Source organism: Lepisma saccharinum, unplaced genomic scaffold (assembly GCF_977018435.1).
Source record: "Lepisma saccharinum unplaced genomic scaffold, izLepSacc3.1 HAP1_SCAFFOLD_639, whole genome shotgun sequence".
NCBI classification, from domain to species: Eukaryota; Metazoa; Arthropoda; class Insecta; order Zygentoma; family Lepismatidae; genus Lepisma; species Lepisma saccharinum.
Window position 1 is genome coordinate 31,422 of NW_028143310.1, and position 25,176 is coordinate 56,597.

General features: G+C 37.3%; 3 protein-coding genes across 4 annotated transcripts in view; all 3 read left to right on the forward strand.

Annotated features, from left to right (window-relative positions):
* On the forward strand, positions 1 to 20,671 carry LOC145983091 (uncharacterized). 2 transcript variants are annotated; one of them, XM_083116363.1, is made up of 2 exons: positions 1 to 93; positions 6,209 to 8,102. In XM_083116363.1, the coding sequence occupies exon 2, from the start codon at positions 6,245 to 6,247 to the stop codon at positions 7,514 to 7,516; it is 1,272 nt and encodes a 423-aa protein (XP_082972489.1). In that variant the 5' UTR covers positions 1 to 93; positions 6,209 to 6,244; the 3' UTR covers positions 7,517 to 8,102. The 2 variants fall into 2 exon arrangements, with proteins under 2 accessions (XP_082972489.1, XP_082972490.1); XM_083116364.1 differs by lacking the exon at positions 6,209 to 8,102 and adding an exon at positions 15,687 to 20,671 and having other exon boundaries at positions 26 to 93.
* The window catches only part of LOC145983090 (uncharacterized), an 11,887-nt gene continuing 3,592 nt past the window's right edge, over positions 16,882 to 25,176 (forward strand). The window contains exon 1 of the mRNA XM_083116362.1: positions 16,882 to 17,010. Within this exon, the coding sequence (XP_082972488.1) occupies positions 17,000 to 17,010 (11 nt within the window). The 5' untranslated portion in view covers positions 16,882 to 16,999. The remainder of the gene's footprint in view (positions 17,011 to 25,176) is intronic.
* LOC145983089 (uncharacterized) overlaps positions 16,999 to 25,176 on the forward strand; it is a 24,412-nt gene continuing 16,234 nt past the window's right edge. The window contains exon 1 of the mRNA XM_083116361.1: positions 16,999 to 17,121. The gene's annotated coding sequence lies outside the window, so the exon portion shown is untranslated. The remainder of the gene's footprint in view (positions 17,122 to 25,176) is intronic.

Consider the following 25,176-nt stretch of genomic DNA (forward strand, 5'->3'; position numbering starts at 1 on the left):
GTTCTTTTTATTGCAATGACTTGGTGTGAAGTTCGGGGAGAGAAAGGCTGTACTTTATTTCGCTTCTAGTATTACAGTTGCTGATTTTAAAAGGTAAGTTGTCAATTAATTGCAGATGGAAGTAGTACATAAACCTCAAAGTAAAGTTCTGTCTCTGGATACATAGACATTAGTTTTATCAAAAGTACTTCTGGGTTTGGTAACAAACACAGTTACGTGGAACACCACTCGATTTATGTGCTGAATGTTAACGACCATTTTTTGTTGTGACGGTATTGTTCTCTTTTGTATTGCATCACTGCCATACAGAAGGTGATGTGATCAGCACCACGTTCAAGGTCGCCTTTACCCTACAGAGTTGACCACAGTTCTTCATTGATTAGAGGCTGGGTGATCTCCAGACTCGCTCTATGCAGGGACATTGTGAGAAAACTTCCCACCCGGGACAATTTCTTACCTCCTCCAGCCTTAAGTTTCCAACTACCTGGCAAGAGTGTCTTGACATTCCACATTCCAGACATCGACGTTCTCTCTTTGCTAATGTTGACCACTGTCATAGCGTGTCCATCCCAGAATTTCAGTCTGGAATCTTTTACCTTTGAAATATTAAATAATGACTTCGGTTGCAGTTTTTCTAGGGAGGAAAAGTGTGGTAGCTTCCCTTACTTTCTGCAAACCTCTCTCTGTCGCATCTTGGATGAAACAAATGACACCAACACGGGCGTGAGGAGAGGGGATTTGACTAAATTGAACCCTCTGGACTTTACAGAAATTCCAGTTTTAATAGGGTTTTTGATCTGAACAAGATCGGAAAATCCCAGTGATTCTTGGCTAGGATGTCTGTGAATGAGTGTTTGTGTTTCAAGTCGACTTTTTTCACAGATAGGCTAATTGCGATTAGACCTACGTGGAATCCAAATCAGTATATTGTTCCACCGTGTGTCGAATCTGAACACCTTAACTAAAGTTACGAGTACGTCATCGGGGAGGCCCCATATATATATATATATATATATATATATATATATATATATATATATATATATATATATATATATGTGTGTGTGTGTGTGTGTGTGTGTGTGTGTGGGTGTGTGTGTGTGTGTGTATATATATACACAGGGTGTCCGGCTTTGACCTTTAACGTTACAAAACAGTATAACTTTAGTTACATTCAATTTCAAATGAAACTTATTGTTTGTATGGGACTGGCAACTGTGGCCATTTTTGAGAATCACCAGTACTTCGAGTTGACATGAAGCGCATGCGCGTGTAACGCATAAATTCCAAGATGGCGGAGTTGACGGTTCAGCAGAAAGTGTTCTGCGTTCTTTCACTGGCAGAAAACAAATCTGTGAAGCTTGTTGAACGTGCTTTTCGGCGTGAATTCAATCTTCAACGTCACGACAATGTTCCTTCCTATTTGAGTATTGCTAAGTGGGATAAATAACTAAGAGAAACTGGAAGTGTTGTGTCAGTGGGCGTGAAGTACGCGAAGCGGAAGGTATCAGAGGAAAACATTGAAGTGATTCGCACTGCATGCACAAGAAGTCCAAGAAAATCAATAAAACATACAAGTTAAGAGCTCAACATTCCTCGGTCTACTATCCATGACGAATTGTACAAAAGGTTACGTCTACGGGCGTACAAGATCCAGTTACAACAAGGAATTAATCCTGATGATAAGCCTAAAAGACAGACGTTTTCGGGCAAAATGTTAACCGAAATTGACAACAACAATGCTTTTGTGGACAAGGTGTGCTTTTCTGCTGAAGCTGCATTCCACACGTGTGGCAAAGTTAACAAGCAAAATTGCCGTATTTGGAGAAGTGACATTCCTCATGAGTTTCGAGAAATTATGAGAGAATCGCCAAAAGTTAATGTGTGGTTTAATGAAAGAGAAGATAATAGGCCCGTTCTTCTTTGCTGAAGAAACAGTGAGAGGAACGAATTATTTAGACATGCTTCAGCATTACGCTGTGCCTCAAATGCCTCCAGAAACCATTTTCCAACAAGACGGAGCCCCGGCATATTTTGCTATCATTATACGAGAATTTCTCAATGAGCATTTTCCAAGAAGATGGATAGGAAGATGTTCTAAACCACTTACTTGGCCTCCGCGCTCGCCAGATCTCCCCCCCCCCCCTAGACTCTTTCATTTGGGGGTTCATCAAGGACCAAGTCTGCAGTATGCCCGTCGAGAACTTGGAAGATCCGCGTATCAGAATTCGTCAGGCGATTAACGATGTGACCCCTCAAATGGTAGTGAATACCTGGAAGGAATTGGAATATCGGTTCGACATCTGCCGTGCCACAGGGGGGGCTCATATCGAGGTTGTGTGAAGTGCTGGTGCTGGGACAAAAAAATGCATGAGTTTTTCTACCAAAATGAATATTTTGGTAATAAAATTGGGTTTCTCTGCAAAATTATGCTCATTTTTAATGTTAAAGGTCTAAGCCGGACACCCTGTATATAGCTATATATATATATGTGTGCGTTGTAACAAGTTAATAGTTTCTAAACGGATAATAAATTGCTGTTTTTTTGTTTGTTTGTTGTTTTTTTTGCTTTCGGGTGGTGGGGGATTCGATCGCCTGGTGGAATCAGCTGTGTATACACAACACGTTGCACATTCTCTGTTTGGGAGAGGTAAATGCATATTGTTAACATTCATAACAATAATAATAACAAAATAATAAATTGAAAATGACATAATTTCATAATGAATAATGAATTAATGTCTGCGCAAGCCCTGAGAGAGTTACCCTACACATTTCTCGAGCATATGTTTGTTCCAATTTTGTACTTTCCGACAATGATGGCAATTTGATAGTTAATATGTTATTCCAAACTCATTCGAACTGATTGATTCAATAGGCCTAGAAGAGTAGTTTGTTTAAAGGAAACATGTTGATAAGCAGGGTAAATAAATATGGACGATAAGAAGTACTTATCTATTAAATGCCATTTTGTTTAGATGGGAGTGACAAAGTTCAGAATACTTCACGAAAGAGGGGAAGTTTGGAATCGTTCGTTCTGAAATCCTTTTATCATTCTCAAAGCAGTTGTTATCACATTGCAAAACGTCCAGTGACCTTACTCTCTACCTCAGCTTAATCTTGTATGCGTACATGTGTGTGTGGGGTTTCGGTCATGGGCATAACTTGGGGGCAGAATTAAACTGGGCCTAATTTTGAAGGGGTAAAATCAAACAGGGCCTAATTTTGATTGGGTAGAATTAAACTTGGGCCTAATTTTGAGGGGCAGGGATAAACTTGGGCCTAATTACGCCTATGGTTTCGGTCATTTTATGCTTTCTTAAAATGTTTACGGTTAAATAAATTATCGCTCTTATTGTTAACTGTACGTCGCTCTTCTACCGCTTTTAACTATCACGATGATAAATGATATATATATATATATATATATGACCCCGTTGGAGTAGAGGTAATGCTGTCGCTTTGTAGTGAAGGGTGAAAAAACAAGGAAATAACATAAGAAACAAGGCAAATGACGTTCTACCTTATCTATTAAAACTCTTGGACATACGAGTTTGTACGGATGGTGGCGCGCTCGCACAAAATAAATCCTTATGATGAATTAAAGGTTTCCCCCACATTTTCCTCACGTTATAAGTCATCTGACGTCACGTGTTTCATAGCAGCACGCTGTCGTTCGCTTTGTGATACTAAGTGAACTTTGGTATACTCGTCAAGATTTTGTGTCGAATGTCATTAGAGCCTAATTTTAGAATTAAGAAAAGGAAGAATAAAAAAGGCCCAAATTTTCTTGATATTTTCGAATCTCTGTCCGGTCTACATTAAGATATGCGCTTAGTATCAATTTTAGGGAATACCTTAAGTTTCAAAATTTTCAATTTTATTTCGTGGTTGGGGGTAGGAAACAAGGGGTGCGTCAAATCATATTTTGATCTTAAACATTCATAGGAGCCATACACTTTGAATTGCTACTTTAAAAATCAGTCAAGACGATTACAACTAACCTTATCAAAACTTTGGAAAATGCACTTCAGGTGCACAAGATAAGACATAATATGATTTGGTTTATTTTACTTCGCTTTTCTGCCACTTTTGACTAATCGCGAAGATGGAAAGTAGTGATGATAATGAAATTGATGAACGGACACTAACAAGGAACGCTCATGTCCAGGCCGGGATTCGAACTCGGGACCCCATGGGATAGTAGCACCATGTGCTAACCACTCCCCCATGGAGGCCTACAAGACAAGTCATAACAGTACATTCTGTTAGCTGCCACCGTTCGTATCCACGGCAGAAACGTTGTCTCATGTTCCTAGGTACAATCATTTACATGCAATAAGCGTGTATATGTACTATCAGTGTCAAATAGCTGAGAGCGGGTTGGTTGTCTATGAATAAATTTTAACCTTCCCAGTATTTATGAATTCATTTCTACAAGACATTTATTTTACTTTGCTTTTCTGCACTAGAAGAATGTATATGAAGTAGAAGGGCAAAATATATTACTTTGAAATATCAGGAACAATTATTTCTGGTGTTGTTATTGTCATTGTCGTAATTATGCTGAATGAAAGTAACAAGTAAAAGTAAAGTGAAGGTACCCCTGTGCGTGTGCACACATGCCATGAAGGCATACGAGGTGATGTGGAGGTAGAGAGCTCCACATATTCTTGATCTCGGCCGTAGTTGAAATGATGTGATCTTAGCAAGAAGCTACAGAATCCATGGATTTAGCAGAAGTTCCGTTTTATATGGTAAAATAGCACATATACCGTATATCGTGCACGTGCATTTCAGTACAACAAGGCCAGCAGTGCTGGCCCACATTATTTCAGTTCCAAAATACTTTATTTTTACTAAATTTTTTCCCCTATAATTATTTTCTACCATCTGAAAGGAATGACCTTGTAGTCCACCCAGTAGGTTCATTTTTGAGATGAAAACTCTTGGCAAAATCTCGTGTCGATTTAACATAACATCTGTGTATTTCGCCTAACACTCCAGACCCAGGGGAAGAAAGAAATGAAAATGGAAATGAAATGCATAGGTCTGCTGATGTAGCTACCGTAGTGTTTCAAACTGTACGGTTCAACATCTACGTACAGGGATTTTTTTTGTAGCAATGTCAATGTCATTGCCAGCGTTGAGACAGATCATCGAAGCATTTTTTTAAATTACAATTAAAAGCTTTAGAGCACAGTGGAGATGCAAAAACTATGATTTTTTTTAAAGAAGAATAACAATGCAGGAGCGTGATCGTTTGAAAAATCTTTTGCAAACATTGAAAGCAAAGGACATTTTTATAAAGAGTTTGCAAGGACACCTTCCACCTTCCACCTTCCACCTTCAAATAGCTACTTATTAAAGATATTTGTTTTGAAGGTAGAAAGACCGTAAATATTCTTGAGTTTCTTGATTTTTCTGTGGCTGCTTCCCCAATAATTAATGTACATTTAATAAAACCATGATATATTTCTCCATAAAATGTTCTGAATATGGTCCTGATTAGCAGAAATTCCAGAACCAAGTGTTTATTTAACAGAGGATTCCAAATACAGCATTAGTTGTTTCATATTGGAATGTATACTACCAAGAGGAAAATAACAATATAAGCTAAAATTACATGCTGTAAAATGAGAAGTTTTTGCACAAGATTCATCTAAAACGTGCCTAATTTTTTAATATGTCCTTTTGGTTTGGTAATTAGGTGGGTACTCTGTGGATCAGGGAACACTGGATGATGCATAATATAGGTTTCTGTCAAAAGTAGAGAGCTTCATGTATTGCGAGCTGGCACTCGAAAGGAAATTTCCTGGAGCTGTCACTTGCTTCTGATGTTGCCATTGGCTATTTTATGTACGAATATGTGATCTGCCAGTTTGTATTTCGTGGAGAGAGTGGGTATTCAGCATATTCAGATGGATGGAAGTTTTGGGGATACTTTGTAGATGGAACTGGATGGCGAACAGTGGTTACGGAAAATTTTAAAAATCCAGCAAAGTCTATCTGTATTTCAAGGACATGCCAGATCGGAGACCAGAATTCACTTCCAAGTTAAATCACAGATTATTAAAAGTGCTGGGAACAGAGACAGATTGTTTATTACGGTACTTCAGCCTCAATTCGTCGTTTGATATGACATGCTAGTAGTAATGTCTAAGAAAATGAAAGTGTTAACGGAAAATATCTGTTCCTATCGTTTCAGGAACCTGAAGAGCCATTGTATCAAGCTAGATCTAAAATGACGGAACATCCATCAATTGACCATTCGTGGTTGAACAAAGAATTCTTCACAACTGCTCTGCGACATGGAGAAGGGGACCCTAACTTGGAAATTGTGGACTGCGACGTGTATCTAGGGACAAGCGTTGGGGACAATTACGTTAGTGTTGTGTACAGGGCAACTGTCGAGGTCGAGACGACCAATGGAAAGAAGAAGTACAAGTTGGTGATCAAGTGCGTTCCAAAGAACGAAGCGCGAAAGAACTTCGTTGATGAACTAGATTTGTTCCTGAAGGAAATTGAAATGTACAATGTAATTTTTCCAGAGTTCCTTAAATTCCAAGAAAGGAAATGTGGCAAGGGAATTCTGACTTCCGCTCCTCACTGTTACTACACTGTCCTAGACAAGGAAAGGGACTGTCTGGTTCTGGACGACTTGGCTGTTTATGGATACAAAATGGCCGACAGGAAGAAAGGATTGGATTACCCACACTGCCGCCTGGTTCTCAGTGAATTAGCTAAGTTCCACGCCTTCTCTTATGCAATGAAATGCGATGATTTTGAGTCTTTCAAAGAGAAGATAGAATGCTTTAAGGAATCACTATTTTCTGATAATAATAGGGAGATGTACTCATGTTTCTTGAAGGAACAAGTTAACATGGCAATGAATTCAGTAAGATCTTTACCTGAATGCGAGAAAATTCTTAAGAAAATTGAAGTTTTGAACGAAAACACACAGATATTTGACAAGATTCTTGCTTTGTGTGTGCCTGAAGAACCCGTCTCTGTCCTGTGTCACGGTGATTTCTGGGTGAACAACATGCTATTCTCATATGAGAACAAAGAGCATGGTGCTATCCCCACGAAAATCAAGCTACTAGATTTTCAAATCGCCCGCTACGCGTCGCCTGCGTTGGATCTTCTGTACTTCATCTACACAAGCACTACGAAGGAGTTGAGAGATAATCATTTGGAAGAACTGCTCAGAATGTACTACAACACTTTTGTCCACACTGTGGAAGAACTTGGCTTCGATGTGAAATTCTCCCTTGAAGATTTGAAGCAAGAGATCGAAAAGAAGCTTTTGTTTGGTTTTGTAACATCTTGTACCATTCTTCCCGTTGTGCTAGCAAATCCAGAAAATATCCCAGACATGGATTCCTTGACTGAAGAGGATATTAAAACTCCAGACCCAGAAAAATTTAGTTCTTTTTACAATAGCGACGAATTGAAAATAAGGCTTAGAGATATTATATGTGACATGGATGCCAAAGGAACTTTTGACTGTTAGTGCACAATTTGAATGTATTTGGGAAATCGTTTTTGATTGAGATTTACATGATCCAAATTTCATTGAAAATTCATGTTTTATTTTTTTAATTATGCTTTGGGCTAATATCACACAAAATAGACATTAATGACAAGATATGAACTTTAACAAAATTCTCTAAAACAATTTAAATAGCCTCTATAATGGTCGATATCTTGAGTAAATCAAATCTGATTTATATGTGTCATGACTAATATCTAACAAATAAAAGTACATGAATTACACATACCTGCTGACTGTTTGCCGTATTTATATCAAATCAAACCAATGATATACTACTTTACAGAAGAATTTTGCTGTAATTACTGCATTTGACATTAGAAGCATGCTGTTTGGCACAGGTATGTGCCATACCCAGTGGTCGAATTGGGCCGGTATGGCATACGGGTAGTAAATTAAAATGCCAAAAACATAACAGCAGTAAATTCTTAAAATTGGCACTTATTTATTGGAGCTGAACACACAAGTAGCTACGCAATGACCAACATTGTACTCGCTCATTTCTCTCTCTTTCTCGTTTGAGTTCTATCGTACAGCACTCTGCACTCTTCCCCATGGCCGAGCGCTCCTTGTCGACCATATGTCATGACTATACCTCGGATTTTTAGGTTCTAAAAAGTGTGCTTTTAGGTTCCTAAAATAGGCTCTAAAAATCCTAAAATAGGTTCGAAAAACCCTAAACTAGGTTCTAAAAATCCTAAAATAGGTCCTAAAAATCCTAAAATAGGTTCTAAAAATACTAAAATAGGTCCGAAAAACCCTAAACTAGGTTCTAAAAATCCTAAAATAGGTCCTAAAAATCCTAAAATAGGTTCCAAAAACCCTAAACTAGGTCCTAAAAATCTTGTTAGGCTCGAAAAATCCTGAAGTAGGTTCAAAAAAGCTTAAAATAGTTCAAAATTCCTGAAAAATACTGATTAGGTGTAGTCACCGGTAATGAAAATGGGACACCTATATCCTGAAATACGCAGTATCTTGCATAACGTTATGTGTGTTGCCTAACCCTACGGTGATGGCAGAACTTACCATTGATAATTTGCTATTAAAATCCACTCCTCGACGTATAGTTAGGCAACAATCCTTTTTCATGTTATCCACAGTCAAACTCCACAATTTTATCTGTTAGGATCATCGTATATGCTGAAAATAATCTTTCAACAAAAACATAGTCAGTGGTGCAAACTTCAATGTTGAAATGTTAGTTTGCAAGGCGTGAATGCTACAAACCACCGAAGTAACGTGAAAGTGAGCAAGACCACTATCAGAAGTTTGCACTTTCGATTGTAAAAGTATCAGTGGTATCCAGAGGCGAGGCGTCCGGTCATCGGGAGATGTGGTGTTGACCAAGCAAAATACTAAAAATATTGCATTTTAAATATTTTAGAGAAGAACTAAAAATAATAATAAGTGAGGATATTCGCATATTTGTGCGAAATAAGCTTAGCAACAGCATGAAACAGCTTGAAATACGCAAGAAATTCGTTGATAAAGTCGTCTGCTAGTCTCGCTCATGGGTGCAGACATGTTAACTGTATACAACCGATTTCTATGGTGGTTGCTAAGCCGCCAACAAAGGGAAACGCTATTGGTGCAGCTTGGAAAGATGAGCCGAAAACAATGAAGAAGGGGGAGTTAGCACGTAAGATGAGAAGGTGTCTTCGAAGGAAGGTGCAAAGTAGCATGAAAGAAAAATAATATGATATTAAGCAAAGTGCTACTCAGATGATGTTGCACATATTGCGACTAGCACTTATTCGAAATGTCTACAGCAGTTTTCTTAATAATGACTTTGTGTGTGAGCGAAGATATGTTTACGGGAGCCAGATTAATTATTATTTAACCACTGTGGTCTGTATTCCTTTGTTTCGAGGTAATCACGAGGACAAAAGGGTTGAACACAATATGTGCCGTTCCCTCTATTCGTAACTATTTTGTCGTTCTTATTCCAATTTATCACGCTCTTTTAAGCAAGAAACATTCGAATGAAAACAATTTGTTGTAAATAATAATGGTATGTCAAGCTAGAAACATCTTCAGGTCGATCCGAATTAACTAAGAAGTGGGCGAGTTTATGTAACTCTGCATTGATTTTTCATGCGATTGTAGGTTTGTTGTTGTTGATGTTGATTTAGTGTTTTAAGTCCACTTTATGCACAGCATGGCTAATCGGGACTGGACCTACCGTTTAAAGTGGGATCGGAACTACTATGTGCCTCCACCGGGAATTGAACCTGGGACCCCTGGATTACAAGACGACAACACAATATATGGGATAGAAATGTGTATTTTGTAGACTAAGATCTGTGGTATGAGCTTTTACGTTGAATGGAGAATGACCTTGGAGTTTATCGCAGAGAAATATTGTACCCCCCTTTGAAAGATCGACCCTGACGTTTAGTAAATCTTGCGATGACTACGTGAATATGTCACGCTTCGCCACTGGTGATATAAGACATTTTGCTTTGTTTAGAGCTTTGAGAAATCAGCATGGACTTGGAGGAAAGGAAATCGGCAGAGAGTACGTTTCAAACACGTTCGTTATTGAATTTTTTCGTGACTAAACAAAGCAAATACCTCTGTGTTATTTCTTACATACTCTGTAAAGGAAAAAAATGGGTTATAAACCAAAAATCCGAAGTCTAGTCATGACTGAGAAACGCAACAATAACGTCTGCAATAAAATAGTAATTTAAACAAGGGCTGATGATGTAAACGTCGAATTTTGCACAGGAGAATTAAAATTATAGCATTAACTATTTGTCTCTTTATTTCATTGATCCAAATATTTAAAATGTTGCACGAAAAAATGTACAATTATGTGGAATATCCGTTTACTTATCATAACTACCCACGCGCATTTTCAGTTCCTGATATCGATTCTTTTGGTCGTGGATTGAAATGTTAAAACAAAAGCTTAAGTTCTTATTGTATGTACTGTACAAAGTGTGTGTTTTTCGTCCATTTGGTGTAAAGGGCTGATTTGTGCGACATATTCATTTTGCGGGCGAGTGTCACAAGTGAAAAATGAGTTTAGATTTGTGGCTGAAACGTACACCTTCCAAGAAACGCGATACAACTGAAGTTGAACTTCAAAGTGATAAAAAAAGCAAATACTGAAAAAATTCTGACAATGAGAATTTATATAGTATATATATATATATATATATATATATATATATATATATATATATATATATATATATATATATATAAGAAATCACAAATAAATAAAAGATTGTATCAAAAGACATGTCTGAGCATACCGGCAGTAACTTATTTCCAATTCGGCCACTGGCCATACCCATAGAAACACTTAAGATCGTAACTTACAAAAAATATTACTTAGGATTCAATATGTTGACCTTCTGTCGAAGTAGAACATGTGTTTATTCTTTCGGCCGTGATAAACATGGAAGGTGGTGTTACATTTTCGTGGACGTTGAATTATGTGAAAACTGTTAAAATGTCATATATTTTAAAAATGTATACATAAATGCATAAATGTCAATGGCTTGTTCTCCTGGCCTCCCAATTCCTAACCTACAATTCCGCTTAGTTCTAATAATGCATGTGTGATTAGGTAGGACCAGAAACAAAAAAAGTTGTAACAAAAAATATTGTTTTCTGTGACTTAGAGGAAATAAGTTACAGCAACTATTATTATTATTATTAAGTAGGGTTACATTTAAGTTTACAGTGTATTTTACACTTATCTATAAAAACAGCTTTTTGCCCTACATGAATTAATATGTTAAATATCCAGTTATGCAAATTCTATATAAATACACAGAATGTGGAAATTATAAATGTATACATTTGTATACATAAGTAGTAGTAGTAGTAGTGGTAATAATAACAATACTAGTAGTAATAATAATAATAACTACAAAAATAATAGCAATAATAATAATAAAAGTTTCTATAAATGCCCCCTCTGAGGAAAAATTCTGAGGGCGCCTTTGTACGGGGTGCGGCAACATGACTTCCTTATTTCAGAACGCAATAAAACCCATCTGATGAATTAGAATTGTTTAATGTTTTTTTTTACACTGTAGGTACATATCCAAAGTTATGTTTCACACAGTTTTGAAAATCATATCAGGGAGTTGACGCCCCCCATTTTCCTTACACTGTAGGTACATATCCAAAGTTATGTTTCACACAGTTTTGAAAATCATATCAGGGAGTTGACGCCCCCCATTTTCCATACACTGAAGAAGCCGATTTCTGGCTTTATGCCGAACCAGCATATCAGCGGGAATGTTGGCAATTTCTTGACGGATGTTGGCCTTCAGGTCTTGGAGGGTCCTTGGACGGGTAACATAAACACGGGATTTAAAAAAAAAAACACAAAAAAAATCGCAAGGGGCCATATCGGGAGAGCAGGCTGGCGACTTCAATAACAGAACATCCGTTCGTAAAGTAGGCCTCGACGGCAAACTCACGCCCCTCACTGTTCCAACGCATGATGGCGACTGGCCGGGACGCAAACGAAACTTTAGACTCGCGCCTGTCGAATGAGACCACTCCCGCCCCGCTACGACCTGTACAGGCTGCATGGCGTGCATTTCAAAAAAGGAAGTTACGTTGCCGCACCCTGTATGTATCCTTATCATTTTCTCTGCAAATTCTGTATCCATTTCTGCGTGAATTACGTAATGCAATGATGAATTAGTGCGAACAGAAGTTCCAGTTGAAGCAATGACGACTGACAAGAAGAAGAAAGAATAAAACATTCTCGCTGCTGCCATCTGCTGGCGAGTAATCAAGCCATTCAGACCAGAACGATTACCTTTTTTATCACGATGAGTTAGTTAGTTGGTGCCAAGTTCGCCGAGAGAGAGAGAAAACATTTTGCTTGCTTCGCATCTCCAATTGGAGTTGCGGATTTTAATACGCGAGTTTTTACCTCATTACACTAGTTAGCAAATCTAAATTTTACTTTTGGTGTCAAAGCATTCGTTGGAAAACAGTTCTTTCGAATTTTGTGAAGAGGGATCGAAAAGTCATTCAGTTAATGACTTAATGTTATCCGACATTACTTTCAAGCCTATCTCCAGTTTAGGAACGTAGGCGAATGCTTTTAGAATACTTATCAAAAGGTTAATAAAGTTAATAAAGTCGAATAATGTAAGATATAGGACTGGTTCACAGTGGCGTGTCCAAGAGGGGGTTGGTGTGTACATAACCTCCCCCCTTTGGGAAAAGATGACAAAATGAGGGTTGACTACTAAAAACGTATAAGTAACACCCTTTCGAAAATTCTGTGCATGCCACTGCTGGTTCCTATGCATAACCTCCGTCGCGTATCACATCAAATGAAAACCCCTAAGAAACTTTGCAGCACATCCATGATATGCCCACGATTCGAACTAGAAAATGTTACTGAAATTGTTATACAGGGTAATTCATAATTCTCCACGCGGTTTCTGGGCTCAATAAAAAGCATCCAAGTCAAACAGATGTATAGTAGCAGATTTTGCATAACAAGTGAGCAGTAGGTATAGTGAACAGATGTCTTCATAAATATTTACAACTGCAGGTCTATCAGTACCTCAAGCATTACAAAGGGGTTCCTTACGTCTTTATTCTACTAAACGATATTACATTCTGGCACTGTGCGTCAACAAACACGGGGAATTAGATAGAACATTGGTAGAGATTTCGGCTTTATTATTCTTCCTTAAGAAAAAGTTAAGTTCTTAGAATTCCTGGAATTATAGAAGCTAATTTATACGCGGTAGTGGGTAGGGTGATTAGCGACTTGTTGTTCAAGACTGTGGATATTACATTTACATTGAAGTCTAATAAGACTACAAGCTGGACGGGAGACAGATAAAAAATACTTTGCTCAGAACCGGTACTAAATTTGCAAAGAGAAGACTTATTTAAGAAAGCTTATTTAATATCACAAAGGCTATGACAGAAATGGATTCATAACAAATTTTCATTACACTTGAAAACCTCTTTTCAACAAAAAATAAACAATTTAGAGTGAAAATAAAAATATTATCTTTGTTCGCTCCTGATCATAGTTGGTTTAACAAAAGTGCACAAACTAAATATTGCTCCTGTCCGACGCTGCATCCGTAAGACTTCTTAAAATACAACAACGGCAGATTGCCACCTCTTATCTCGGGCTCTCGTAAACTCTTCGAAAAAAATTCCGTGTCAATATATTATTTCCAGATTTATTTATTCAGTTATCTCTTATCAGCATGGATTTATTTCTAGCTTGTTGATTGTAACGAACCTAGTAGAAATTTCTTATTTTATTTGTTCAATATTAGGCAAGAAATGCCAGGTGGACGTAATCTAAGCAGAGGTTTCAAAAGCGTGTGATCATGCTACACCGGTGACAAAATATTAATCTGACCTTTCTTACTTGCTTTTATAACTTAAGTTCCCGTACCATACAGACCACAAACAATATGTTAAGTACGGCAGTTGAATTCCAGAACTGTTTCAAACCTGGCCCCACTGTTGGTTTTTGTGATAATATTGCAATTGTTGCACTGATTGTTGTTCAGAAAGTTTCTGACATTCTGATACAAATTTTATTTGCAGATGGTTTAAAAGTTTATAGGAGTGTAACAAATAATATCGATGCTGTAGAACTACAATATGACATTGGAAGCTTCATGGATCGGCGTGACCATAAAGTGAAACTTAATTTTAAACATTGTAAACTTATCAAACTAGAGCGATCCATGATGAATTGTTTGAACTTTAAACCACTGCACTTGGTTTATCACATACACACTCACACATGTGGTCATTTGTCGCTATAGTTCCCGAACACAGGACATGTTTGGGAAAATTGTCAATATGAGAAGTGCAAAGCGGAATGCCTGGAAGTATTATGTAGCGGTGGTCTACGTTCTAACCTTGCCTATTAGTCTGAGCAAGATAACTTGCTTTAGTGTCTTGAAGGCAAATTAAAATTAAGTTATTGGTGAAAACAGAAAGAAAAACGGATTATTTTTTTGGGATGGCCAATGCTTCGCCGTGTCAGGGTTAGAGTAATCAACTTCAAATATGCGTGTAATCTCTTCCATTTTCTGTTACATGCAATTATCGGGTTTTGAATGGTTGTCACCGCACGGTGCACTGTTCCTCGAGTGTACGTTAGCTAGTTAAAGCACAGTTGGAGAGTCTCCTTAAGGAATATAAAACACCACGTACAGAGGTTAAAAGTCCAAAGCGTCCATCAAGAATCAACCACCAAAGATCACTTGTACAGAAAAATATATGTGTCGAAGAAAACGTGCTCTGAAATCCATACAGAAATTATAATACCGGAAGAGTAGAGAAATCCTGTGTTAATGACGAGAATGAGAAATAAATACATACTTGTAATGCTTTATAAATATAAACGAGAATATAAGTCTATTGCTTGGTTCCGCTTTAAAGATGTGTAAAATGTGAATGTTTAGTTGTACAACGCTATAAGGTCATCTTTCATAGTTACACAGTGTTCATTACAGTAAAAAAGATACAATTAAGGCATTCACACTAAGTCTGTGTCCATAGCACTATGACCATGGTAGAAATATTGTGCTCTAGGGATTGGCGCCAACTTATATCCCTGTGGGGCTCGAGCCCACCCAATAATTTTGCTGTTTTTAGGTTTTATTGTGTAAATAATGTTCTCGCAGTTTCTAGAAAGCAATGTTTGATCATTATACATGTAAAAAATTCTCACAACTTCATTACTGACGTATCTAAATATTTCATAATAATTTGATACTTTTCAGGATGAAGATAGGCACTAAAATCTCTCAAAATAAGTAGGGGGGAAAAGCCTACATGTGATATACCTAATTGCAGAAAATTATAAAACATGGTTCAGCCCACCCGAAGTTGATACTATTGCCCCTAGGAACAGTCATTCCTATACTACGAAGGAAAAAAAATATGACTTTCAAAGACTAAGGTTTAGACTCTCCTTTAAGATTTACGTTACACTCACCCTATGTTCCACTTCCAAAGGTAAAAAAGCTCATAATATATTTCTCTAACTGAATTCAAACCATAAATTCCAGAACCAAGTCTCAGATATGATTTATATGTAGTAATGTCCAAGTAAATGAAAACGTTCATAGGAAAATACCTCTTCCTATCGTTTCAGGAACCTGCAAAGCCACGTCGCTACAATGACGGAAGATCCATCAATTGACCATTCGTGGTTGAACATTAAATTCTTCACAAATGCTCTGCGACGTGGAGAAGGGGACATCGACTTGGAAGTTGTGGACTGCGACGTGTATCTAGGGACAAATGTAGGGGACAATTACATGAGTGTTGTGTACAGGGCAACTGTTGAGGTCGAGACGACCAATGGAAAGAAGAAGTACAAGTTGGTGATCAAGTGCGTTCCAAAGAACGAAGTGCGAAAGAAGTTTGTTGATGAACTAGGTTTGTTCATGAAGGAAATTGAAATGTACAATGTAATATTTCCAGACTTCCTTAAACTTCAAGAGAAGAAATGTGGAAAAGAACTTCTGACATCCGCTCCTCACTGTTACTACACTGTCCTAGACAAGGAGAGGGACTGTCTGGTTCTGGACGACTTGGCTGTTTATGGATACAAAATGGCCGACAGGAAGAAAGGATTGGATTATCCACACTGCCGCCTGGTGCTCAGTGAATTAGCCAAGTTCCACGCCTTCTCTTATGCAATGAAATGCGATGATTTTGAGTCTTTCAAAGAGAAGATGGAATGCTTTAAGGAATCTGTGTTTTGTGATAAGAACAGGGAGATGTACCCACGTTTCTTGAAGGAACAAATTAACATGGCAATGAACCCATTGAGATCAATGCCCGAATGTGAGAAGATTCTTCAAAAGATTGATCGATTGAACGAAAACATGTTTGAAAATATTTTTGTGTTATGTGTGCCTGAAGAACCAGTGTCTGTCTTGTGTCACGGTGATTTCTGGGTGAACAACATGCTATTCTCATATGAGAATAAAGAGGATGGTGCTATCCCCACGAAAATCAAGCTACTAGATTTTCAAATCGCCCGCTACGCGTCGCCAGCGTTGGATCTTCTGTACTTCATCTACACAAGCACTACGAAGGAGTTGAGAGATAATCATTTGGAAGAACTGCTCAGAATGTACTACAACACCTTTGTCCACACTGTGGAAGAACTTGGCTTCGTTGTGAAATTCTCTTTTGATGCTTTGAAACAGGAAATCGAGAAGAAGCTTTTGTTTGGTTTTGTAACATCCTGTACCATTCTTCCCGCTGTGATAACAAATCCAGAAAATGCCCCAGACATGGATTCCTTGACTGAAGAGGATGTGCAAAATCCAGACCCAGAAAAATTTAGTTCCATGTACAAAAACGACGAGTTAAAAACGAGACTGAAGGATATCATATGTGAATTGGATCTCAAAAGAGCTTTCGACTGTTAATGCTAACGTCGATTGATATTCCATGCTAGACTGGTACGTTCCATAAACCTGTTTCTTTCAGAATGATCAATACTTTTCCAAATTATGCTTGTAATATGGGACAATGGAAGATGCTAACGTCGATTGATATTCCATGCTAGACTGGTACGTTCCATAAACCTGTTTCTTTCAGAATGATCAATACTTTTCCAAATTATGCTTGTAATATGGGACAATGGAAGATGTTACGAGTATTAGTGATAAAGAATAAGATAGAACGTGAAAAAATTAAATAGCTTCTCCAAAATGTATATGTAAGTTAAAAACAACTGCAGTGAACAAGCAGACAATTTTGGCTGGTGTTTTGCCATTCTTTGTTTCTATAATTATAAACTAGAAATTTATTTCCTATTTTTCGACCATCTTGCAACAAATATGGCCGCCATTTAGGCGCCTTTTCAATTCATATTTTTTCTCCAAATTTTAGGGTTCGATTCCCGGTGGAGGCACAAAGTCTCACGTTTAAAACTGTAGGTCCAGTCCAGTAGGGATTTAGCTTCTCTCTCCATCGCAGGTTCGGAGCATATACTGTTTCTTTTCTCTTTCCAGCAAATAAAATGACACCAAATGCTATACTGCTTTGCAAAATTACACACAGCACATCCCCCAAGAAATATCAATTGGAAAGAGCACTATTGTTCTAATAATCTTGGTCCAACTGTATTTCAAAGGTAAAACTTTTTTCAAATATTTCAATAAATCTGTGAAATAGATAAACAAAGGCTGGGTCATGACCCACTAAAACCCGCCCTTGGTCCCGCCTGTCAACGTTGAGGGTTATAAATAACCAGTGCTCGAAAAATTTTCTTCAAAGCTAGGCGCCAGCTCTGAAAATCAGGCGGCAGGAAACCACCAACTAGCAATTGTGCATACTACAGAGTGGTTCAAAAGTCGCGCAACACAAACTTTGAAAATGTATATCATGAAAACCGTAATAGATATTTACACCGGGTTTTCTGCACTGAACTGATCATGTAGGCTATCACTGGGTTAATAAATTTATGTTAGCTTTTATCCAAATAAAACAATTACATTATTTAAAAAAACATTGTAAATTTGCTGAAAACATCTGAGAACTGATTTTCAACAATAAATACCAACTCTCAAACATTTTTTAGGGATCTTTTGATGGTGTTTGACTGGTTATAAAACAGTTGCTTTGTGCGGTACAGCAGGAGGAGGGCATTTGTATTGGAAAACTTCTTGCACATGAGTAGTAAAATAAATACTCTTTAGCAATGCACACGCACTGCTCCAATAAATACGCCATGGTGAATCAATAAAAAAAAAACAAAAAAAAAACAGGCACAGTAGCGGCGAAAGTGAGTGAAGAGAATTCAGGATAACCAGGGGTAGTCTAGGATTCTCTCAAGAGTTAAATTTCGGCACAAAATCTTGATTTATGATTTTTCATGTAAATGTATGGCCAATACTTATGCACATGTTGCGTGCGTATTTTGACAATATTTCAACCTGCTAGTGTTGCCATCTACGGAGATATGTCCCAAAAATGTTACTTTTTCACTCAAACCATAAAATCGTCAAAAATCCATCAAATGTTGCACATGACCAATATTGGTCGTAAGTGACAGATTGGCATGGCATCAGACATCTAATTATGATCCTTCGGTAATTTCTTACATATTTCTCTCACTCAAAAGTGCATTTCTGCAAAAATTTTAACGCTGCCTTCCGTCAGTTATTAATTTATCTAATTTTCTGTATAGTGTAAACTGATAGTTTTATGCATTGAAAAATATCTCAATGGATATTCTGCTTTATAATGCAGAAAACCCGGTGTAAATATCTCTTACTGTTTTCATGATATAGGCTACATTTTCAAAGTTTGGGTTGTGCGATTTTTGAAACATTCTGTATAAGAAGCTGAGCATCACGGTATTCAAAACATCGCTAAATCATTTGAGAAAGCAGGAAATTGGGGACAAAGTGTAAGAAATTGTTACTGATTCTGTGGAATGTTCACAACGTTGATATATAAAAAACATTGCTAACGTACGCTGTACTGCAATTTGAACTTAGAATCTTCAAAATTTCGTACATATTGCAGCAAAAGATCACAGCCGCCAGGCTGAAATTTTTAGTCGCCATAGCGACCTGGCGACCGAGATTTTTCGAGCCCTGTAAATAACCAACACAAATAATACGAATAACGAATAAATACGATAACACATTAAATTTGTGCATTAAACTAGACCATTGCTTTCTTCCTTTTTAGTGAGAGTGAATTTGTGGTATCGTGACATGACACGCAGTACTTTCCACAGCAAAGTTGCATAATGCAATGATATCTCAGGAAGAAAAGCTTTGTTCTGCAGGAGGGTATTGATCGACAAGAAGATAAACCGCGCTTTCCAGAATTCACCAGCGTGCATCAGACTGGTGTACCAAAAATGACGTCAAATTCGGTAAAATCCGGAAAGCTTCATACTGAAACAAATGAAGGCTAGATTCAGAATGCGCGTGCATATTCGTGTTTATTAGGAAAAAGTCACTGATGGTGACTAAATCAAAGAAGATATTTCATGACCTATTATATATTTTCACTTAACATCTTATTTTGCATGTGCAGAGGTGGTATTATTTTGTAAAAGTATCGAATATTGCGAATGGATGCTTTGCTGAATGTTGCAGCAGAAGACGGACGCATGTTTTGATGCATCGGCATACTTTATTTTACTTTGCGTGCAAGTGAAGGAGCAGTAGTATTAAAAATGCCGACAGTTTATGCCTGCAAGCAATTTATTCTCCCTCCGTGCAACAAAATCGGCGTAACATTCCTTACTATTGCGGGGTATTGCCTACAGAACATCTACCTTGAATCAGAACAAGTTTCAGTGCAGACGACGCCATTTTGATTCACCAGCCCTGGAGGCCGGTGTAGATTGATGACGTCATGGTTTAACCTGGTGAAAGCTTTGGTGCGCATTCGGTGAAATACGGAACGCCGAAGCGTGCGTCAGCGGTGCGGTGCACTGGTGGAATCTGGAAACGAAAAGCAAAATATTGTTGTCGGTGCTGCCACCTGTAGTTAAGTATTCAAACTTGAAAAGCTTATTCATCAGTGACGCTCGGTGCGGTGAGAGAAAGTGTGTGTATTTTGCTTCGCTTGTCGTTGCTGATTTTAGTAGGTAAGTGTAGTTAATTACAGAAGGAAGTATTCGCTAAAACTAAACTATAATTTGACTCTGGATGTACAAATATGAGCGAAGAGATTCCTGCCAGAGATTCTTGTAAAATCGTCTGACATCTACAGCCTATCTTCTGAATGTTTTAAAGTACATCGCCCACTATGGCGAACCGAAAACCTGCACGGAAGCAGTATTGCCAACCTCCCAATAAGAAGAAGTGCTATTTAAACTATGAAATTATGCTCAATGCCGCTAAATTGTCCTAGGATCTGTTATTGTTGTTAATATTTTGTAATATTAATAATAATTTGTATTTTCTTATGACTGTAGTTTTATGCTCAATTTATGCTTCTAATTTTGGAGTTTTGAACTTTCATTGTTGATTACGGTATGTACTATACTTATATGATGTTGGTAGTTTATTCCATAAAATTAATTACGTACGCTTCAACCAATAAAAAAGACTGAATATTGGACTTGTAAAAGTTTGAGAAAATTCAACGACTACGAACATATTGCGTTCGTTTTATTTGTGATCCCAAATTTCTACCTATTTCTTGCCATAAAATTTCCTCGCGCTAAATTGGGGAAACTAAAAATAAATATTTAGAGAAGAGAACCGGAACGTGGAATACACACACACGTATACTGTCCAGAGGCTCAACCACGAATTTTTGTCTGGGGGGGCAAGTACCAGGAAAATAAACATGCCAATAATAATAATAATAATGCCAACAATAATAATAATAGGAATATTATTATTATTGGCATTCTTCCTGGAATTTCTTCAACACGTTCAATTTCACATTAGCTAGTAATGGAAAACAAGCACACAAACTGTATTTTTGAAACACAAGAATGATTAATAAATGATTAATATAATTGTATTAGTATACATGTAACGTGTAATTTTCGGTAGAACATATGTTTTTCACATATGCAACATGGAGCAACGTAAAATAAGAAAATACATATGCAACATGCTAACACTAAATTGTGCACGTATTCAATGTTTCTTTATACATTACATAATCAATTCATCCACCTCATAACACACCAACAGCAAAAATGATATAAACTGTATCTCACATGTGTGCTGCTTTTCCTCAAAATAATTGTACATACATTTAAAACAAAACTCTTTAGCAGCAGCAGTCTGAAGCACATATTTGGTCATGCTTCTCTCTCTAGTAATTCGCAATGTATTAGAGAAAAGAATCAAATTGGGAGCGAAGCGAGGAAGAAAATTTTTTGATCCAATTTTTGCAAACTTGATGAGACTGTAAGAAAAGCAGACAATGCGAGCGAAGCGAGCAAGAATATTTTACGAAACGTATTTTTATTTGCATCAAGTTTGAAATCGAGGGGTGGGGAGGCAATTGTCTCTCTGTGCCTCCTGCAAGTGCCCATGGCTGTCAATGTTTGCCCTCCATAGAATTGATTTCCGTCCAAGATCAGAGGGGCAATGCCCTCTCTGCCGCTCCCCACTGTGGTTGCGCCACTAATACTGTCCCTTCTGTTTGAAACATGTCGGTTAGTGAAGCAGGAATAGGATCTTGGCATAATTTTAAGTTCGAAGGCGTCGTAAATTGAAAAATTTGGTCTATACGCTGGTAAAGCTATTTACGTATTTCCATTGTCTTTACATTCCAATGTAAAATGCCCAACGCTGTATTTGGAATTCTCTGGTAAATAAATAAATAAATAGAGCGAACGAAATTGCTAGACTAAAAAAAATGACATTAGCATGAATTATGGGCGTCGGAAAGGGGAGTCGAATCGGTTCTTGGACACCCATCGAAATTGACACAGTTCATTTCAAGTAAGGAAAAAAAAAAGCAGAAAGGTTATTGTTAATAAGAAAAATAGAGAGCAGAATAACCAAAGTAAAATCTGTATTGGGTTGGAAAAATACAGAAACCAGGTTACGTTTTCTCATTCTACAATTTCATTCAAGGAATAAATGGTTTCTCAGCTTCCAAAAATTAGAGTTTTATATGAGAGGTCACACAAACTTTAGGATTCAAATTTAGTAACAATCTAGAATAACTACGCATTTCAGTACACCAACTACATGAAATGTGAAAAAAAATGAAAAACATTTGTGCTAGTTATTCACTTATCTGCTGGATCGAGTAGAAAAATCTTCCGAAGGATATAATAATAATATTTATTATTATTATTGTTATTGAATAGAATTGGTTCATATCCATGAGTTTATAATAGTCCTTGTATAATAACAATTATAACCGTAATAATAATAATTATTAGTAATACTCAGGGCCATAGGCGTAGTTAGAACTTTATATTTGGGTGTGCATAAAGGAAAAATGAGGTTTTGCACCTTTTTAATAGCGTATTTTGCAACACAATCACTTAGCTCTTTAACTGCACTGATGTTTGTAAAGGAATATAAATTCGATAAATGACAGTGTTGGAAATTTCTGAATATATGTAGTAGAAAAAATCAAATTGCATAGAAAATACACACACATACAAAATGTTCATAAATGTTACAAACAAATACATAAAAAAACACGTCATCTATAACAAGAGACGTCTGTCAAAGGGTACAATGTTATAAAACTCATCAATAACTTCATTTACATCAATAAACAAGCTTTTTCCTGTTCCACAAATAGCAAGAGCAGGGCTTCCAATGTATCCGGCTTCTGAGTTGCTCTTAATTTAGTTTTAACTTGGGTAAGCTTGGAGAAAGCTCTCTCACACGTGCAGCTTGTGACAGGTATAGAAGAAAAGCGCTGGAGTACAGAGTAGAATCCAGTAAATATCTTCTTTCTCCAATGACATAAAAAAAATCGAAAAACTATAGACACTCGTTTCATCAGCTATAATGCACACGTTTGTACCAAGTAATGACATTTTCAACTTCGTACAAACTGCCGCTTATTTTCTCTCTTATTGAAATAGCTGTCTTTAATTCTCTTTGATAAAGCAGCCCATTAGGGTGTGCCTAGGCACACCCGGCACACCCCGTAGCTACGCCTATGCTCAGGGCACCGGAATACATCGTAACTCCGTTCCGGTAAATCAGTTCCTGCTGCGGCATTGTAGATTTGTTTTATTTTTTTAATAACTGTACAAAAGTCAATCTTTTATGACGTGAATTCCTATTGTAAACAATAGAGGAAGAGGAACAGAAACAGTTCATGTATTAAATTTGTCTGCTGTCTGTGAGCAGTCAGTAGGTTCCAGGAGCCAGTATTTCAGGGCGACAGGTTTTTCACATGTTTAATCTTTCCTTGGATAGTCCTGAAATGCCCAAAACGATATGCATACCTTGGAAGAGGGGGTGAATTTCCCAGAAGCGAGAAGATAAGGTTCTTGAGGAGAATTATTTCTTATTGCTGTCAGTTTAACATTGTCAGTTGAGTACTTTGATAAATGACATCACTTAGAAATGGAAGTAAATATTTCTGGTCACTATTCGCTTATTTGCGACTTATATTTTGGTAAATGCTATTCCTTTAAGATGTAAATGGGAACCAAATTTCGTGAAACGACAGACGTGACAGAGCTTGTGTGTACGTGTATTTACTTTGAATGGAGTACTAATGCTAATAATAATACCGTTGTTACCTCAATATGCATTTATTATTGTTGTTATTATTAATAGTAGCGGCAGTAGTCGTGTCTATTCATTGTGGTTCGCGTTCAGGTTGTTGAATGAAACCACTTTAAACACTGCTAATACTACTACCATAGACAAACAAGTATATGTTCTTTGTCTGTGTTGCTACTAGTACTACTACTAGTAGTTTTTCTAGGGATATCCATTGACTATGATGGACTAATATAGGCCTACACATATATTCTTCTGAGCGAGAAAATGGATTGTACTATATTTGAATGCCCAGTGGTATAGAAGGCAGGAAATGTGCCTAATGTTTGCAATCACACACAAAGCAGAAATACATGTCTGACCGCAGACAAAGAACAATGTGACTTCACGTTCCTTTACTCGCCAGCAAGCCTATGGTAGCTAAACCGAAGAAATCGTAAGTTCCAGTCAATTGTTTGTCGGTCACTTTCTTGATAAATGCCTGCTTTGTTTCTCCATTTCTTCTTAAACTTGTCGCCTGTAAGCAACCTGTATTTTATCTACGTATTCTTCTGAATGTAATCTTTCCAATAGTGCAAGATACACATTACAATTTTCTTTGATAAACGCTATCACTTACAACAAAATGTATCCCTCACGATCCGTTTCCATACTAACTGCACGGCGAAAGTACGGGGAGCGACAGCGCCGGAAGTGACGTTTGTGACGATCAGTGTTGCCACATGAATGAATTTTCCCCGGGCGCAGTCAAATTCAGGTGCTTTTGGTGAAAAGGGAGAAGAGAATATAGTAAAATTTCAGGGGAATTTGAAAATGTAGACACACAGCCCTTGGAAATGGCAGATACATTTTTTCGTTTCTTTCGACAGGTAACTTTTCCACCAGGCTTTTCGTCCGAAAATTTCTTAAACTTCGCGGTTATCGTGATATAAGTTCTGATTATTATTTCATTCTCTGAAACACTAAGGGAAATTTTTAGTACTGAGTCACACAGCTAGAAATAATTTGAGAACAAAGAAAAAACAACAAGTAAAATAACAAAGAAATTGATGTTGTGAACATATTCATTTCTTCTTACCTTTGGTCAGTTCAGCGATGCCAGTCCTTCTTGAGCATGCCACGTTCCTGTAATTTTGTTTTTCCATATTTGTTCAGGTTTTCTAGGACCTCCACCTTCTCATCTTATCTTGTAACCTGTAAGAGCGAAGAATTAATTTGAATTTGTTATATTTGGCAATTGGTACGGATAATAATAGTGAAGACAATAATGCAATCGGTAGGGCATGTAACTGTCACGCAGGAGGCCAGAGGTCGATTCCAGGGGGTGGGTAATCTCAGGTGATTGCAGATATAGCGTTTATCTTGCCTGTAATAAGGGATACCTGCGGGGAGAGGGGCTTAAAAGCTATCGGAGCTTGGTGCTGAACA

What these genes read in the sequence shown, in the direction of transcription:
- LOC145983091 (XM_083116363.1), top strand. Translation starts at nt 6,245, where the DNA reads ATGACGGAACATCCATCAATTGACCATTCGTGGTTGAACAAAGAATTC.